This window comes from Bos indicus x Bos taurus, chromosome 3, assembly GCF_003369695.1.
Source record: "Bos indicus x Bos taurus breed Angus x Brahman F1 hybrid chromosome 3, Bos_hybrid_MaternalHap_v2.0, whole genome shotgun sequence".
Classification (NCBI taxonomy): Eukaryota; Metazoa; Chordata; class Mammalia; order Artiodactyla; family Bovidae; genus Bos; species Bos indicus x Bos taurus.
In genome coordinates this window covers 106933099-106950285 of record NC_040078.1, presented here as the reverse complement: position 1 = coordinate 106950285, position 17187 = coordinate 106933099, and the positions used below count along the sequence as shown (strand labels likewise).

The window sequence follows — 17187 nt, the reverse complement described above, 5'->3', positions numbered from 1 at the left end:
TTGTAGGCTTGCTTATACTTAATCTGTCTTCACCAGCCTAAATAATTCTCTTTCCATTACTACATGCAATTAAATAATCCTAACTCCTTGTCATTTTAGCATTCCCTTTGGACAGTTAAAGTATTTTTTGCTTTGAAAATGTGGTGGTCATGTGTGTATATAGAGAGGTGAAGGAAGTACAGCAGAAACATTGGGGAAGGCATGTTTGGTTACTATTCCTTAGCTTTCCTTCACTATTTTTTTCTAGGTGTTAGGAGTACATTGGTGAGACACTGTAATATATGTACATGACTTTTACAGTCAAGTTCCCAAGTCAGCATGTCTTCAGCAGATGTAAACGAGAACAGGAAGACACAGTTTCTACTGAAGCCATATAATACCTGTAAGACGGAATTTGGCACTCACTGAGTACTTGGAATTTTACATAGTTCTCAGTACACCATGTCTACACTTGCATTCACATATATTATCTTCTTGTTTCCCAAACTTCCTACTGTTTTAGCTTACATCTTCATTTTTCCTCTCTGGGACTGTTGAAACAATCTATTTTACCCATTCTCTATATCTTCTACCCCCTCTGTCTTCTAACTGTAGCTAGAATGATCTTTCTAAACTACAGAGCTGTCTATGTCACTCTCCTGCTGAAAATCTATTAAAGCTTTCTTTCTGCTTTTGAAAGAAAGTTCAAACTTTTTAGCAGGAGATAAAAGGGTTTTCATGATCTGCCCATTGCCTGTTTCACTAGTTTTACTTCCTGTCTTGGCCTTATAAGCACTCAGTCCTGAAACATCATTTAAAACTTGTAGACATCTACCTGAAATGCCTGTATCTTCTTTTTAACTGGACAACGTAATACTTGTCATTCAAGGTAAGTGGTTATCACTTCTGGAGAGCCTTCCTTGACTGGAATAAAAGCTCCTCTTCTGTGCTCCAGTAGCATTCTGTTAATACTTCTTATTCAAACCTGTGTTGTCATCTCTTCTAGCTTGGTTCTCTGCCCACTAGTTAGATTCTGTTAGACTGTAAGATCTTTAAGAAGAGGAACTCTTACTCATCTCGGTGTCTTAAATGTCTATGACAGAATAGATGTCAGTGAATGTTACTTGAACGAATAAATGAAGGAATTAAGATAGCATCAGATCAAGCTGTAGTGGGAACTGTGCCCGCTTTATTTGTATATTTACAGGGCTTTGCTGAGCTTGACGTGAGGCCTGAGGTGGGTGCTTAGTATAGGATAACTGAACAGTATAGAGTTGCCCTGTGCCTTAGCTTATTAATATCCATATGGTGGTAGTGTAAACAGGAAAAGGGATTTATTTTTGAGAAGAACTTTTGAACTTTATGTTTGTGAAAGGACAGATTTCCCCCTACGGTCTTGTTTTCTTTCTCTGTAAAATGAAAGAGTTGACAATCCAATCGCTTAAGGTTTTTTCCATTTCCAGCATCCTACTAGAAGGACCAGCTGTAATTCCTGAATCTGGACCATATGAAGTACAATCTAGAATTGTACCATGACTTTTTTTTAAGCGGTTCCGTTACACTGTTGAGTCTCATTAAACCTAAGTTATAAAATGACCAAACCCTGTGCGTGAACTGCTGTTGTCACCCCTCCAAAGATTGCTGTTCCTTTGGTTTTCTAGAACTTCAGCATAAGACAGACATTCTAATGAAATTTTGTCCTATGAGATTTGGTATAGGCTTTTGAGATTGCTTTAAAATTTTTTTTTAGTACCTTTTAAGTACTTTTTTTATAATTATTTTATTTTATTTTTTTGGCTGTGCTGGGTCTTTGTTGCTGCGCACGGGCTTTCTCTAGTTGCGGTGAGCAGGTGCCACTCTTCATTGGGTCATGCGGGCCTCTCATCGTGGCGGTTGTTTTTGTTGCAGAGCACAGGCTGTAGGGCACTTGTACTTCAGTAGTTCATTCATTGGGTTATGCGGGCCTCTCACCGTGGTGGCTGTTTTTGTTGCAGAGCACAGGCTGTAGGGCACATGTACTTCAGTAGTCGCAGCCTGTGGGCTCTAGAGCGCGGGCTCAGCAACCCTTAGCTTGTGGTGAACAGGCTTAGTTGCTCTGTGGCATGTGGTATTTTCCCAAATGAGATATTGAACCCATGTCCCCTGCACTGGCAGGTGAATTCTTATCCACTGTACCACCAGGGAAGTCCAAGATTGCTTTGAATTTTGATTCTTTATGACTAGGCTGTGCTGCATCCACTTGTATTATCTAACATTTTATTAGGGGCCTCCCTGATGGCTCAGATAGTAAAAAAATCTGCCTGCAATGTTGGAGACTCAGGTTCGATCCCTAGGTTGGGAAGATCTCCTGGAGAAGGAAGTGGCAACCCACACCAGTATTCTTGCCTGGAAAATTCCATGGACAGAGGAGCCTGGCAAGCTACAGTCCATGGGGTCACAAAGGGTCAGATATATAATGGATATGCAGATTTTTAAACAAATGGTCAAATTCCTAATATATCTTTGCTGAAATAACTAAAGCATTAGGTGTTTTAATCAAGATGCAGTCTTTGTCTTTTTCTTTCCTTAGTTATTTTTTTCTAGGTTGTGCAGTGTGTGGAAAGACCAGTGAACTTGGAGTCAGAACATCTGGGTTCTGAATCCTAGCTTTTGTGCTTTCTACTACTATGGATATTAGACAGACACTTAATTCCTCTGGACTTCAAATCTCTAATTGGCATGAGAAGAAAAAAGACTGAAGTCTCCAGTGTCCTGCAGTTCTGACAGTGTGATTATCTGGGCCATACTTGCATCTAGTATGGAATTGTCACTGAGAACTTGTTGAGAGTCTGGGGTTAAACTGCCTGTATTTTCCTCCTGTCTCTGCCCTGCTGGCAGAGTGACAGTAATCTATATGGGCCTCTATTTCCTCATTCGTAAAATGGGGTTTATAATACTTCATGATTGCTTTGAGTTAGTTCTTAGACTATATTCTACACATGGTAAGGACTGTGTAATTGTTTGCTGTCATTATTATACTTAAAAAACCAAAAGATATCAGTGAAGACATTGCAGTTTCATGTAGGCTTCTGGGACAAAATATAAATGTTTGTTTTTATAGTTGAGAATTTAAAAATATGGTAGAAGCCAATGTGGAAATGTATAAAAACTTAGTGATATATTATGAATTATTTTCACATACATTAGAAGGAAAGACTCTGTTTGCTTTATTATCCTCAATAGTGGGTGATTTTGATGTTTTGGGAAATAAATGAATAGCTTCAGTTTTCTGTGCTAGTAAGAAAGCCAGTAGCTATAAATTCTCAGATAACTTCTAGCCACGGAAATATTGGCTTGAATCTCTTCCTTCCATTCAACATTTTAACGAATCTGCAGGGAGCAGCCAGATTCACCTTTTCCTGCCTCTCACATCTGGTGAGCTATGAAATGGCTAAACATGGGCTAAAAAGGAGCAGGGACGACCTGGGTAATCATTACACCGGCTGGTTTTCTCCGCTAATTAAGAGCTGACTGTCTCCATCAGGGTCCTGTCTTTCCTGTCAGCAATGGATTCCGTTTTGAGGCTCAGAACCTTCTAGGATCCTAAAGGGAAGGCCTGTCTCCTGTTGGCTAGACTGACTTTGTCCCCACAGCTTTCTCTTACTTTCCTCAGTCTCTAGTACCTTCAAGGGAAATAAGTTCTGCCTAGATCCCAGGGGAGTGAGAAAAAGGCAGGTTTTGGTTCACCTTCCCAAGAGAATTGTTGGGATTAAATGAAATGATACTTGTTTAAAGTTTTTAGCACATTGCATGTGAACTAACAGTTACAATAGATGCTCAGTTAATTTTAGCTTGGATTATTGAGTGCCTTCTGAATGTGTGAGGGACTGGGATATGAAAACTAAAGACAGCCCCTGTACTGAAGGAATTTAAATCTGATAAAGGAAAAGGTTACTAAATATGAATCAGGAAATCTTTGTTCCCTTTTCGTCTCTCTTCCCTATTTCTTACGCTTTTCTTTAGTACAAGGTAAATTCTCGAAGAACCCTTCCTTCAAGACTAAGAAGACTCTAATAAGAGGAACAAACTGAGTAGAGTTGTCACAGGTTATTGGGGTGACTAGGAGCTTAGTCAAGGTGGGATAAAGTCAGCTGTGAGTCCTGTTATTAGTAAGTAGTAACAGGATTATTGCTAGTTTGCAGGTGGGAGGGATACCCTGTAGAGGGTAAGGAAGCTGTCAGGAAACTGAGGCAGGTCACAGGGCTTGTTTATCCTGAGTGACCTGCTTGGTAAACTTGTTTACTTTTTATTTCCCACTTGCAGTTTCTCGGGCTAACCTCTGGAAACTTGCTTTTCTGGGTGTTGGCCCTCTCTCCCTGTCTTCAGGAACAGGATTGGAAGTAGCATTAGCCTGAAGAAGTTGTTCTATTTAGGGAGCTAGAGCAGAGGGCCAGCGATTAGGCCCTTATCTGCAGTGGGGCCTTCTGAGTGGTGTGGGGACAGAACGGAGCGTCTGTCCTGACAGCGACAGAGGCTTGGCTTTTTCTGCCTCCTGGTTGGGTCAGAATTGTGAAGAAGCAGTGATGGGCTGGGCCATTTGAATGAAAAAGCCGTTCATTGTATTCCTTCAACATTCCAGTGTCTGGCACAATTAGCCAAGACTCGAAAACAAGTTGGACAAACAAGCAAGCAGCCTTCCTCTGAAGGATAAAGGATTCCTGGCACGGCTGATCAAGTGCGTTGACTGCAGAGACAAATGGGAGGGTCTGGGAAGAGGTAGGGGACTTTGGGGTGACATTCCTGGATGGAAGAGGGGAAAGAACGGAGCGGGAAGCCAACAGTACTTTGGACGCTGATGAGATCTGCTATACTAGATCTACCTAGAGGCTGGCCGGGGCCGGGCTCACTCTGTAAAGTAGGTGGAATCACTGGGGAGAGACTCTGACTCTGGGCAGCTGTAAGTTGGGACATGAAGCTCCCTTCAGAATCTAGGAATCTGTTGGCAGCGAACAGCGTATAGTCTTGCTTCGTGATGGTCTCTCCCACTGCGGGGGCTTTTCAGTCGGTTAACACTTTATATAGACATTTGGCCTGAGAAGAGTCAAGTCCTAGGAACAGGCTGGGCACTGGGTACCCTGTGTTTGACTTGGCAGTAAACCATTTCACATCCCTGGCCCTCCTGCAACTGTCTCAGATTCATGGGGGCATAAGCTTCTGCTCTGAAAGAGGAGAGTAACTCAGAGACTGGCTTCTGCCTAACCAGGCTTTCTTCACTTACTAATGCGGCTGGACTTCTCTGCACCCGAAGTGCCCACTTCGCCTGCTGCCGTTGGTCTGCAAGCACTGAGCTGGTGCTGCTTTTGAATAGGATGCCTTTTGCATGAAGACCTGGACCCAGTTTGGAAGTGCCCCAGGGAGGAGCTTCCTCTCTGACCTCAAGGGGAGGGAGGAGGTCAGTAGGAAGTGGTGGGTGGAGCCACTTCTCCGAACTTCTGCTGTCTCTCTTTCTGTTCATTGCACGGCCCTTTGGCTGGCTGTCTCTGTTTACTTCGCAGCCTTTTTTAAGGAGCTGCAGGGGGTGCACAGGCCCCTAGCTGGAGGTTCTTTGGGACACCTTCCTTCTAGGCAGGGTCAGCAGACGCTGGCGACATGTGGCCCAGTTACCAAGATGAGCACGAGTTCAACACCCACCTGGTTTGCCGCATGTGCTGTATGGGTTAGTATGTGAAGTTTCTTTTTTCCTTGCCTGGGCCTGAGGGTCCCAAATAGTCTTTACTCTCACTGACTCACAGGAGCGCATGAACTCAGAAGGCTTGGAGGCATTTACAGCCTTTGGGCTTGTTAAAACGTGCAGTGGGAGAGACCATTGGTTCCTGACTTCCTGGGGAACTTCTTAAAGTTGTAGTGACTGGCAGTTAAGAGCCTAAGCTTTGGGTGTGGGACTTTTTTATAGAGACTGAATTCATGCTCACGCTTCTGTCTGAGTCAGGAAACCACTTTTAAATTATGTTCTGAAAGTCCAGGGCATATTTTAGGAGAAGTTGGTTGGTTACAGAGTCTGCCTTGGAGCAGACAGGATTGTGGGAGAAGAAGAGGGTGGAGTCATGGCCCAGGTTTCCTCTTTGGGGCTGATTGCTAATTCTCCTGCACTTATTTACTCTCTTGCCAGATGTGAGGAGGGAAAAAGGCTTGAAGGTGTTCTGGGGATGGGGACCTCAAGAAGATTTGGAGGCTAGGAAGAGTCTTGTTGCTTAGATCTCTTGATAAAGGAGAGGAGTTTGTTTAAATAATATTCTATGACCTTGAGCAAGTGGCCTAGCCTTTTTGGCCACAGGTTTTCTTGGCTTCCAAACTGTAGGGTGTACAGACTGGTGTTGGAGGCATCATCATCATTTCCCAGTAAAATGGATAAGATAAGGAAAATATAGTGTGTGCTTTTCATAACTTACTTAAAGAACTGTTCTTTATTCTGAAATTGCCGTTTTTACTTTTTTGATGTTAAAATGTCCATTATTTTATGAAAGAATTATTGTCAGGTGGTTGTTTTTAGATAACTTTACTTAGCAAAATAAAAAGTTGACAACTTTATGTTAGGTTCTCTGATTTATTTTGGAACATTTACTCATTTACTGTGAAATCTAAGTTTAGGAACTACTGGATTGATAATACTACTAATGTCTTTTGGTTTTGTACTCTTAGTCTCTAAAGCAAAACAAAATTGTGACCCAAATGAGCAGATTTTTCACTAAATTTGAGATTGCTGGTTGTTTGATCAAGAGGAGATCTCAGAAAGGGAGTAGGATTAGGATTCTGATCCTGTCTTTTGACTGACAGACTGGCAGACGCTTTACCCTCTGAGCCACCAGGGAAGCCTCCTGATAGACCAGTACTGCCAAATTAAGTACTTTCTCAGAAATAAAGGTGGTACTATAATAATGGTTGTGGCACAAGGAATAGCAGTTTTAGTCAGTTATTGCCGTGGAGTCTAGCTTTTTATCTTTCTGGTATCGCTGAGATTTCCTCTGAGATCTAGAGGAAAGACTCTTGTACATCTGAAAATGCTTAGTGATATGAGGGCCCCTTTTCTGTAATCAACAGAAAAATATAAGGAAGGCTAGAATCTTCATTGAAATTTTCAGGGCAAAAACATTGTTCTCCCAGCTCATCCACCTCCGTTTAATCCCCCGGCAGCAATGTGACCTAACAGTTAAGAAAATGGACTTTGGCCTCATTGTCTGCATGGGGCTCCTACTCTACCACTTCACTTTCTACTGCTTAACTTTCTCTGCCTCAGCTTCCTCATTTAAAAAGTAGATTAAAATAGGCCCTAACATACAGTCATTATGAAGAGTGTATGTTAGGGTGCCAAGCCCAGTGCAAGTGCCTCTGCTGATTTTGATATGGTTGGTTTACAGACTGGTGTTGGGAAACCATTGACCTAGTCCAGACTCCTCACTTTATAGATGAGACTTGGGCTCACAGAGGGGAGATGAGTATCCTGTAAAGTAAGCCATAGAGTGGCAGCTGGGAAATCCAAGTTATAGACCTGATTCTGCCCCTCTGTAACCTTATCTAAACTCCTAAACCTGGGCTTCAATTTAATCATCTTTAAGATGATTTTTTGAGGATTGTTAACCCCTGTGTTTCTTCATTTATTTATTTTTGGATGTGCTGGGTCTTCGCTGCTGCGAACGGGCTTTCTCAAGTTGCAGCAGGTGGAGGCTACTCTCTAGTTGGGTACTTGGGCTGCTCATTGTGGTGACTTGTCTTGTCGGGGAGCACTGGCTCTAAAGCGTGCGGGATTCTGTAATTGTGGCTTGTTTGCCCATGGAATGTGGGATCTTTCTGAACCAGGGATCAAACCCATGTCCCCTGAATTGGCAGGTGGATTCCTAACCACTGGACCACCAAGGAAGTCCAAACCCTGTATCTCTTCGAAACTGTGAAGTATTGTATTTTTTCTGAGTGTGGTGTTCCGTTAAAGACTCTAGAAGCCATTATGTTTTTCTCATTCTTCCCTTCTCCTTCTAAACCTTTCCTTTCATCTCTGTGACTCTTTTCTTTTGCCACCAGGCTTAGTCCTGGCTTGTTTCTTTACCTAACTTTTGCCTTTCTGCCTTGTACTCTCTGATTCCCAGTAGTGCAAAGAATTATCAGTAACAAAGTTCAGATTTTCCTAAGAAACAACATGAAAATTTTAATTTTGCCCTGAAGCGTCTAGTTATCACTTCCCTAAATTCCCAAGTCCCAGTCCTCATTGAGACATTCTGCGTCTTCACCAGCCTTCGGTGACCGATACCTGTCATGCATCCCTAGTGTAGTTATAGTCTGCACCTCGCCTCTTCCCTTCATTATATAGGACTGTGTTGTGTTGCCTTCTAATAATTTCACAGTGGTGGTAGAGTTTGGCAGTTAAAAGTCCATGGCAGACTTGGATTTGAATTTCACTTCTACTACTCACTAACCATGTGACATCAGGCAAATTTTTATTAAGTGTCCCTGAACCTCAATTTGAACTATGAAATGAAGATAAAAAATGTGTGCTTGATAGAATTATGAAGATTAAGTCAAATACTAAATGAGACAGGCCTTGTACAGTGCCCGACAGAGAATAGATACAATAAATATACAAGTCATTCTTTCCTCCCAAAGTTGACTTGCATACTTCTAGGGAAAGGCATCATTATATAAGGCTGGTGCCATTCTGTATTACTGCTAAGTACATTTTAATCGCTTGATCTTCATTTTAGCCCATTTTCTTTGAGTTCACATTAAGTGGTGTGAAGATGTGGCAGGAAGAATTTAGAAAAGCTGTGACTGTGGAAAGGGCATCCAAATGGAGATCTCTGCTCCCTGCTGTAAAGTCTTTTAATTACATTTGAGAATATGTCTTAGTCTGATCATAAAGGATCCATATAGATGTAATGGCACGTAGTGGGCTCTCACATAGTGTATATTGTTCAATGAATGAGTATTCGCAAGTGCTTACTGTTGTCCTAAATGTTGGCTATTTAAAGAAATTTTGAAGCATGATTCTTGACTCCAAGGAGCTAAAGTTCAGATAGAAAAATGGGATTTGCATGTAAAGATGTCTAGTAGTAGATTTTGTATGCTCGGTGCCAGGTAAATTAAACAAACACAGGCATCCAGAGGTGGCTGGGATAGCCAGAAAGGTTTAAAGGAGGAAGTGAGACTTCAGCTGCTCCTTGTAAGGAGGCTCTAAATTAGAGGAGGGTAGATATTCCACTAGGGGGAAATGGGTGGACAAAGGCAAGAATGTGCAATGTATGTTTGGAAACTGAGGTCAGAATGGTTGCAGTGGCGAGTCTAAAGATAAAGTTGGAAGAGTAGATAAATTGTAAATTCCTTCAGGTCAGTGACCATGTCTTATCTTTATTTCTACCAGTCACCTAACACATAGTAAGTAAAAACTGGAATTGAATTTCAGAGGGGTGTAATGGACAACAGAAACAAAGGACGTAGACTTGAGCCTCTGGTCTTCTGAGAGCAACTAAAGGACTTTGGATAGAGGGGCAGTATGAGCACAGTGGTGATTTAGGAAAACTTGAAATAGGCTAGCTGTTCTACTTGCTGCAGCCTCTTCTATCAACTGTTAGCATCAAATCTGTATCCTTAGTGCTGCCTGCTCTTCTGAACTCTAGACGTAAGGTTCCAACTGTCTGCAAGAAGGGTCTGCTGACACCTCATGTTTCTGCTACTCTGTTGTTGTTCGGTTAGTTGCTCAGTCGTGTCTGAATCTTTGTGACCCCATGGACGGCAGCAGGCCAGGCTTCCCCGTCCTCCACCATCTTCCGGAGCTTGCTCACTCGTGTCGTTCGAGTCAGTGATGCCATCCTACCATCTCATCCTCTGTCGTCCCCTTCTCCTCTTGCCTTCAATCTTTCCCAGCATCAGGGTCTTTTCAAATGAGTCAGCTCTTTGCATCAGGTGGCCAAAGGATTGGAGCTGTAGTTTCAGTATCAGTCCTTCCAATGAATATTCAGGACTGATTTCATTTAGGATTGACTGATTTGATCTCCTTGCTGTCCAAGGGACTCTCAAGAGCAACACCACAGTTCAAAAGCATCAATTCTTCAGCGCTCAGCTTTATTTATGGTCCAACTCTCACATCCATACACGACCACTGGAAAGACCATAGCTTTGACTAGACGGACCTTTGTTGGCAAAGTAATGTCTCTGCTTTTTAATATGCTGTCTAGGTTGATCATAGCTTTTCTTCCAAGGAGCAAGCATCTTTTAATTTCATAGCTGCAGTCACCATCTGCAGTGATTTTGGAGCTTAAGAAAATAAACTGTCACTTTTCTCCATCGTTTCCCTATCTATTTGCCATGGAGTGATGGGACCGGATGCCATGATCTTAGTTTTTTGAATGTTGAGTTTTAAGCCAGCTTTTTCACTCTCTTTCACCTTCATCAAGAGGCTCTTTAGTTCCTCTTCACTTCCTACTATAAGGGTGGTGTCATCTGCATATCTGAGGTTATTGATATTTCTCCTAGCAGTCTTGATTCCTGCTTGTGCTTCATCCAGTCTGGTGTTTCTCATGATGTGCTCTGCATATAAGTTAAATAAGCAGGGTGACAATATACAGCCTTGATGTACTCCTTTCCCAATTTGGAACCAGTCCATTGTTGCATGTCCAGTTCTAACCATTACTTCTTGACCTGCATACAGGTTTTGCAGGAGGCAGGTAAGGTGGTCTGGTATTCTCATCTCTTTAAGAATTTTCAGCAGTTACTTTACCCAACCCAATCTGTGCCTTCTGTTTTCCTTATCTCAGGTACTACTCCTCCCAGTTGTTGTGACTAGAAACTTCAGGATTATCTTCCACTGTCCCTTTCTTTAACAGCTACTCAGTAGCTAAAAGCTGTTGTTTCTTCCTCTGCATTGTGTGGGGATCTGCCTGCCTTTTTGTATTCCCACTGCCTCAGCACTATTCATGCTTTGGTTTCTTTCTTGGTCTATTGCACACAGTAGGCCTCTAGTTGCTTCTGCCTCTTAGTGTTTCTCTGCTGCAGTCTGGTCTTCAGTCCAATGCCGGGCTAATCTTTCCAGAACACTCTGGTTCAGGAAATTTCAGTGGTATCCTTTATCTACTGAAAGTATTAACATGCTCCTTATTCCAGCTCTGGAGTGATGTGATCTCAGGTCACCTTATTAGTTTCCATGGTATGTAGCCACACCATGCCCTCCAGCATATCCTGTGTACTCACAGGTCTCCAAGTCACTGCTCAAGCTTATTCTTTGGAATTCCTTAACCTCTTTTTGGGCTGCCAAAATCATACTTGTCATCCCAGGTTTACTTCAAATACCACGCCTTTCATGAACTCTTCTCCTATCCCCCTGTCAGAATTAATCAACTCTGTTTATCTGCACAATTTTGTGCAGCTTGTATCTGGTATCTATTTGCTTGGTGTTATTGTCAGTTATTAATTAATACATATTGGTCTCTGCCACTAGATTGACCTCATGTGGTCAGGGAACAGGCTGATCCCAGCTTTCTACATATTTATTTACATTTTTGTCAGCTCACGTGTCTCGGTTTTATAATTCCAGGTGGTTGGTGCTTATTGGGCTTCTTGAACCACTTGTAATTTTTCTGTGGCCCTCAGGAAAATAAGCAGAGGCTTTTCTCTCATTTGTTTTTTTCATGATTTGCGATGCACTGGGGCTATGTTGTAGGCTATGTTGGAATAGAACACAGAACTTTGTGCCTCAAATGCGGCTTTCATTTCTGACCACAGACCTATCCTCAAGTTGTTCTGAGTACAACAGGACAGATGGATAAGCAAACTATGATACCTTGTAATAAGCACAAGAGGGAGATGACCTCAACTCATGTGTGTAAGGGATGGAGGAGGTGATAGCTAAGTTGAATGCCGAAGAATGCATAGTTGGGGAGGCCGGAGCTGTCTTCCACACAGAAAGAACAGTAAATGCAAAGTCTGGAGGGTGTAAGAGCACATGCCTCATTTGGGGACAGTTGTACATTCACAACAAAGGTCCGTCTCATCAAGGCTATGGTTTTTCCAGTAGTCATGTATGGACGTAAGAGTTGGACTATAAAGAAAGCCGAGTGCCGAAGAATTAATGCTTTTGAACTGTGGTGTTGGAGAAGATTCTTGAGAGTCCCTTGGACTCCCAGGAGATCAAACCAGTCCATCTTAAAGGAAATCAGTCCTGAATATCATTGGAAGGACAGATGCTGAAGCTGAAACTCCAATACTTTGGCCACCTGATGTGAAGAGCTGACTCATTTGAAAAGACCCTGATGCTGAGAAAGACTGAAGGCAGGAGGAGAAGGGGATGACAGAGGATGAGATGGTTGGATGGCATCACTGACTCAATGGACATGAGTTTGAGTAAACTCCGGGAGTTGATAATGGACAGGGAAGCCTGGCATGCTGCAGTCCATGGGGTCACGAAGAGTTGAACATGACTGAGCGACTAAACAGAACTATACATTCACCAAAGCTGAAAATTAGAGTTTTTATGAAAGGCTGGAGAGGGAAAAGTGGCTACATCATAAGAGGTCTTAGATCTCAAGCTAAAAAGTTTAAATGTTATCCTGAATGCAGGTATCAGGCTTTAGAATCCAGTAGAGCTGAGTTCGGACTTACCTTGTGATCTTGGGCAAGCCTCTGTGGGCTTTATCTTTCCAGTAAAATAATGCCTTTCAGGGTTGTTGAAGCTTCCCTGGTGGCTCAGAGGTTAAAGCATCTACCTGCAATGCTGGAGACCCAGGTTTGATCCCTCGGTTGGGAAGATCCCCTGGAGGAGGAAATGGCAACCCACTCCAGTATTCTCACCTGGAGATTCATGGACGGAGGAGCCCGGTAGGCTACAGTCCATGGGGTTGCAGAGCCGGACGACTGAGCAACTTCACTTTCACTTTCACAGGGTTTTGAGTACTGGGAACAATAAATGTAAGGTACTTGACATATAAGTAGATTGTCGAAAAATGTTAGCTGTTATATTATTAGGAGGATAAGGAGTCGCTGAAGGATTTTAATGTGACAGTAAGAAGATCATTCTTGTGAAAAAGGTTGCTGGCAGCCTTGAGGAGGAGCTGTCTTAGTCCGTTTGTTATTGAGTTACTAAGTCGTGTCCGACTCTTTGCTACCCCATGGACTGTATAGCCTGCCAGGCTTCTCTGTCCATGGAATTCCCCAGGCAAGAATACAGGAGTGGGTTGCCATTTCCTTCTCCAGGGGCTTTTCCTGATCCAGGGATCAAACAGATTTGGTGCCGCTGAGCTACCTTTGGGCTGCTGTAACAAAACCATAGACTCAGTGGCTTAAACAGCAGACATTGATTTCTCACTGTTCTGGAGGTGGCTCAGTCCGTGGTCAAGGCACCTACTGATTTGGTGTCTTGTAAGGACCTTTTCCTGGTTCATAGACAGCTGGCTGTCTTCTCACTGCACCTTCATGATGGAGTGGGTGGGAAAGAGCTTTTTGTAAGGACAAATTAGTGTCCTTTTGTAGGGACACTAATTCCATCTATAGAGCTAATTCCATCTATATTGCTCCACCCTGATGACCTAATCACTTCCCCAAGGCTTCACCTTCTAATTCTGTCACATCACATTGGGAGTATGATTTCAGGGTATGAATTTTAGGAAGGCATAGACATTCAAACCAAAACAAATGGATTATATATAGCAGGGAAACCTATTAGAAGCAGGGAGAGAGATAAGAGTTCATTTTTAGGCAAGTTGAGCTTGAAATGAGCATGAAAGTTTTAGGAGTCGGTTGGACATATGAGAATGGTATTTAGGATAAAGTATTGAGCTGAAGATAATGAATTTGGGAATTGTCAGTGTATAGGTTACTGTTGAAACCATGGGTAGAGCAAATCATTTTGGGAGAATGTAAAGAACAACTCTTCTTTATTTTTTTTTTTTTTGGAAAGTCTATAGGTTTTTTGTTTTGTTTTGTTTTGTTTTGTTTTCATCCCATAATGTATGTAACACCAGAAATTTTGCCTGCAATTTTAGGTGGCTTATGACCCACCCCCTCCAAACCCACTTATGGACCTTTAGGTCTTAAGAAGCTGTAATATGGAATGAAAAGGAAAGAGGGCTAAGGATGAGTAAACATTTAAGGGGTGAGCAAAAGAGAAGGAATAATCAAAGGGGAAGGAAGGAAACCAGGGCAGAATGGAGTCTCAGATACAAGAGGGAGAGGGGGTTTAAAAGGTAAAGAAAAGGTCAGCATAGTCTTCTGGGTTGGCAGGTAGGTGACTGTGCGCAGAGCAGTTTCCATGAATTTGTGAGACTGGAAGCCAGGTCACGTGGTGAAGCAGGGGGATGAGAAAGTGGAAATGGTGAGCGTTGTCTTCACACTTGTTCATGTAGCCGAGGGGAAAGGAGAAGAGTAGGTCAAGGTATGCAGGCTAGGCAGGGATGGTTGGAATAAGCTTCTCAAGGAGAAGGGAGGACGTAGGATCCACATTTCAGGGGGATGGACTTGCCTAGGTAGCAAGGAGGGAGTCTGCCAGTGACACTAAAATTAAGAAAGTTAGGGTAGGTATTGGTAGCTTGGTGTCGTAATAAAATTGGACACGAGTATTGAGTAACCCTCACATGACTAGTTGGTGCCTCCATAAGTTTAATCTAAGAATTTCCCAGGAGGCTGTTGGGTTCTTTGTTGTCAGTTCACAGCCTTTGGTGGAGCTGAATTTACAAGAAGCTTTTAAAAGTAACATCACCTTTGCTCTGATTGACTGTTTTCTTCTCATATAAACATATCTTCTTAAACTTGAAAGATCTTTGCTGGGCCTGGAATTAAATGAAGGATTTATGTGTGGGGAATCAAACCTAAAACTTACTAGAAACTTTTGAAGTCTGAGCTGTTTGGAGTGTTCTGAAGGTCTATGTAATCCAGTTGTTGTTTGACTTCCCTAATGAATTTCCTTGCTGAAATATTAAGATCTTAAATTCCAGGCACTGCAGTATTGGTGTCCTCTTATCCTAATGCTTAAGTCAGGAGAGAATGTTCATGTAATTGATTGGTCTGCAACATAGTATCCTAAAAAAGGATCCTCCAGCTTTGGGGCAAGATTGTTATATAAAACCCTTTTCTGAGGAACTTACAGCTCAGCTCTAAACAGGCTAGCTGGTCTTGGGAAGGACTTGTAATCATGTTGTTTTTAGTAATTACATTCAGAATAAGTACTTGGACCTCTTCCCTCTGAATTGAAAGTCAGGTTTCTAGCTATTCGAAGCATGACTGACGTGAGGCCATCCACTTTCCATAGTGCATTACCCCATGGGAAGGCTTAGTAGGTGAACAGCGTAACTGTGGGTAGTAAAACTTAAAAAACTCAATTGTGTTAATAGCATCTTCATGTCTAAAAGATATGAGACAGTGGACAGGACTCTTACAGGTGACTTGGTTTTGATGTCATTCTGTGTGTTTCTTTAGCGATCTTCTAATCATATGTTGGCCAATCAAGAAAGTTTATTTCTTGTAAGAGTCTAGGGAATTCCCTGGCAGTCTAGTCATTAGGGCTTGGCACTTCCACTGCTGGGGCCCAAGTCAGTGACATAAGATCATGCAAACTGCATGGTATAGCCAAAATGAAAAAAAAAAAAAGAGCCCAATCCAATATTCGAAAACTCCAGTATCCCAGTAAGTATCACCTGTTTGCAGGAACATGCAAACATAATGGAAAACAATATTAAAGCTGACTAAAAGTCCTGCATTTCCACCAATGCCAGGTCTACTCTGCCTTGCTCTACTGATTAGCTTTATAACCAAAAATAGGCTGTTTCTAATATTAGAGTTATCACTCTGAAGACACAAGTTTTCTTTATAGAATTTCTTTTATTATAAAAGTAATACATGTTTGCTGTAATAGGTTAAACACTACCTAGATGGAAAAGAAAAAGTTAATAAATTTCCTTTTGAACTTGCCAATATTTTAAAGAGGTGGAATTCATGTGATTTCTTTTTAGTCCACGGCCTCGTGTCCTTTAGACCTGGAGGTGTGACTAGCACGATCGCATCTTCTTTATTTTCTCCCCACGGTTACTCTCTTCACCTCCCAAGCCTTCCCATGGGGTAGTGCACTAGGGAAACCAGGTGGCTGCTCATCAGTTACGCTTCCAGTAGCTAAAAACCTGACTCTCGGTTTTGTTTTAGGTCTTATTATGTAGAGCTTTAGATGTTAGTAGCTGTGGTAGATGTAAAAACATAAAGCATGATGTCTTTCCTCAGGGAGTTAATGATCTCATTGATGAGTAACAATAAGGTTATTCGAAGTTTAGAATTTATATAATTATATAAGTATAGATTGAGTGATTAGCATAGTAAATACCATAAAAATTTGGAGAACAAAGAGACTATTGAGACATGGGATTGTCAGGAAAGGCTACCAGAGTAACGTTTCTCAAACACAAATCTCACATGTCATTCTCCTGTTTAAAATCTTTTAATATGTTCTCTTATCTTCCCTTACCAGTTTCTTTGTGATAAAGTTTGGACTCCTTAGCTTGTCACGAAAGGCCATGATTTGACTCATGCCATTCTATCCAGCTTTATGTGTCACTACCACCTAACACACATCCTGTCTTTCAGCTCCCGTTAATTCTGTGCAGTTGTCTGAACATGAGCGCCTTCAGATCTCCGTTACTTTGCACTAGGTGGAACTGCTTGTAGCCTTGCCCCTTCCCTTCTCTTTCTGACTAGCTTGTAACTCATGTTTTAAATTTTAGTAGAGACACCCACGGAGAAGGCAATGGCACCCCACTCCGGTACTCTTGCCTGGAGAATCCCATGGATGGAGGAGCCTGGTAGGCTGCAGTCCATGGGGTCGCTAAGGGTCGGAAACGACTGAGCGACTTCACTTTCACTTTTTACTTTCATGCATTGGAGAAGGCCATGGCAACCCACTCCAGTGTTCTTGCCTGGAGAATCCCAGGGACAGGGGAACCTGGTGGGCTGCCGTCTATGGGGTCACAGAGTCGGACACGACTGAAGCGACTTAGCAGCAGCAGCAGCAGAGTCACCCATCGAGAGATGCTCACTAGCCTCCTGTGTGTCCCTCCTGTAGTCAGAGAGGCTTAACTACTTCTCTTATGTTCTTGAGCACTCTGTGCTTACCTCTGTTACAGCCACATGGAAGTTATTTCTTCTTTCTGCCAGACTGTCATCTCTTTTAAAGGTAGGGACTGTGACTTTGTATAATACAGGCTATTCTAAACA

General features: G+C 42.4%; 1 protein-coding gene across 8 annotated transcripts in view; it reads left to right on the top strand.

Annotated features, from left to right (window-relative positions):
- The window catches only part of MACF1 (microtubule-actin crosslinking factor 1), a 340530-nt gene that overhangs the window by 110055 nt on the left and 213288 nt on the right, over positions 1 to 17187 (top strand). Inside the window, exon 1 of one of the 8 annotated variants that reach the window (XM_027537748.1) lies at positions 5450 to 5674. The exons of the other annotated variants lie outside the window; for them this stretch is intronic. Coding sequence (XP_027393549.1) covers positions 5608 to 5674 — 67 coding nt within the window. The 5' untranslated portion in view covers positions 5450 to 5607. Of the gene's footprint in view, positions 1 to 5449; positions 5675 to 17187 lie in introns of those variants that run through there. 8 annotated transcript variants of the gene reach the window in all.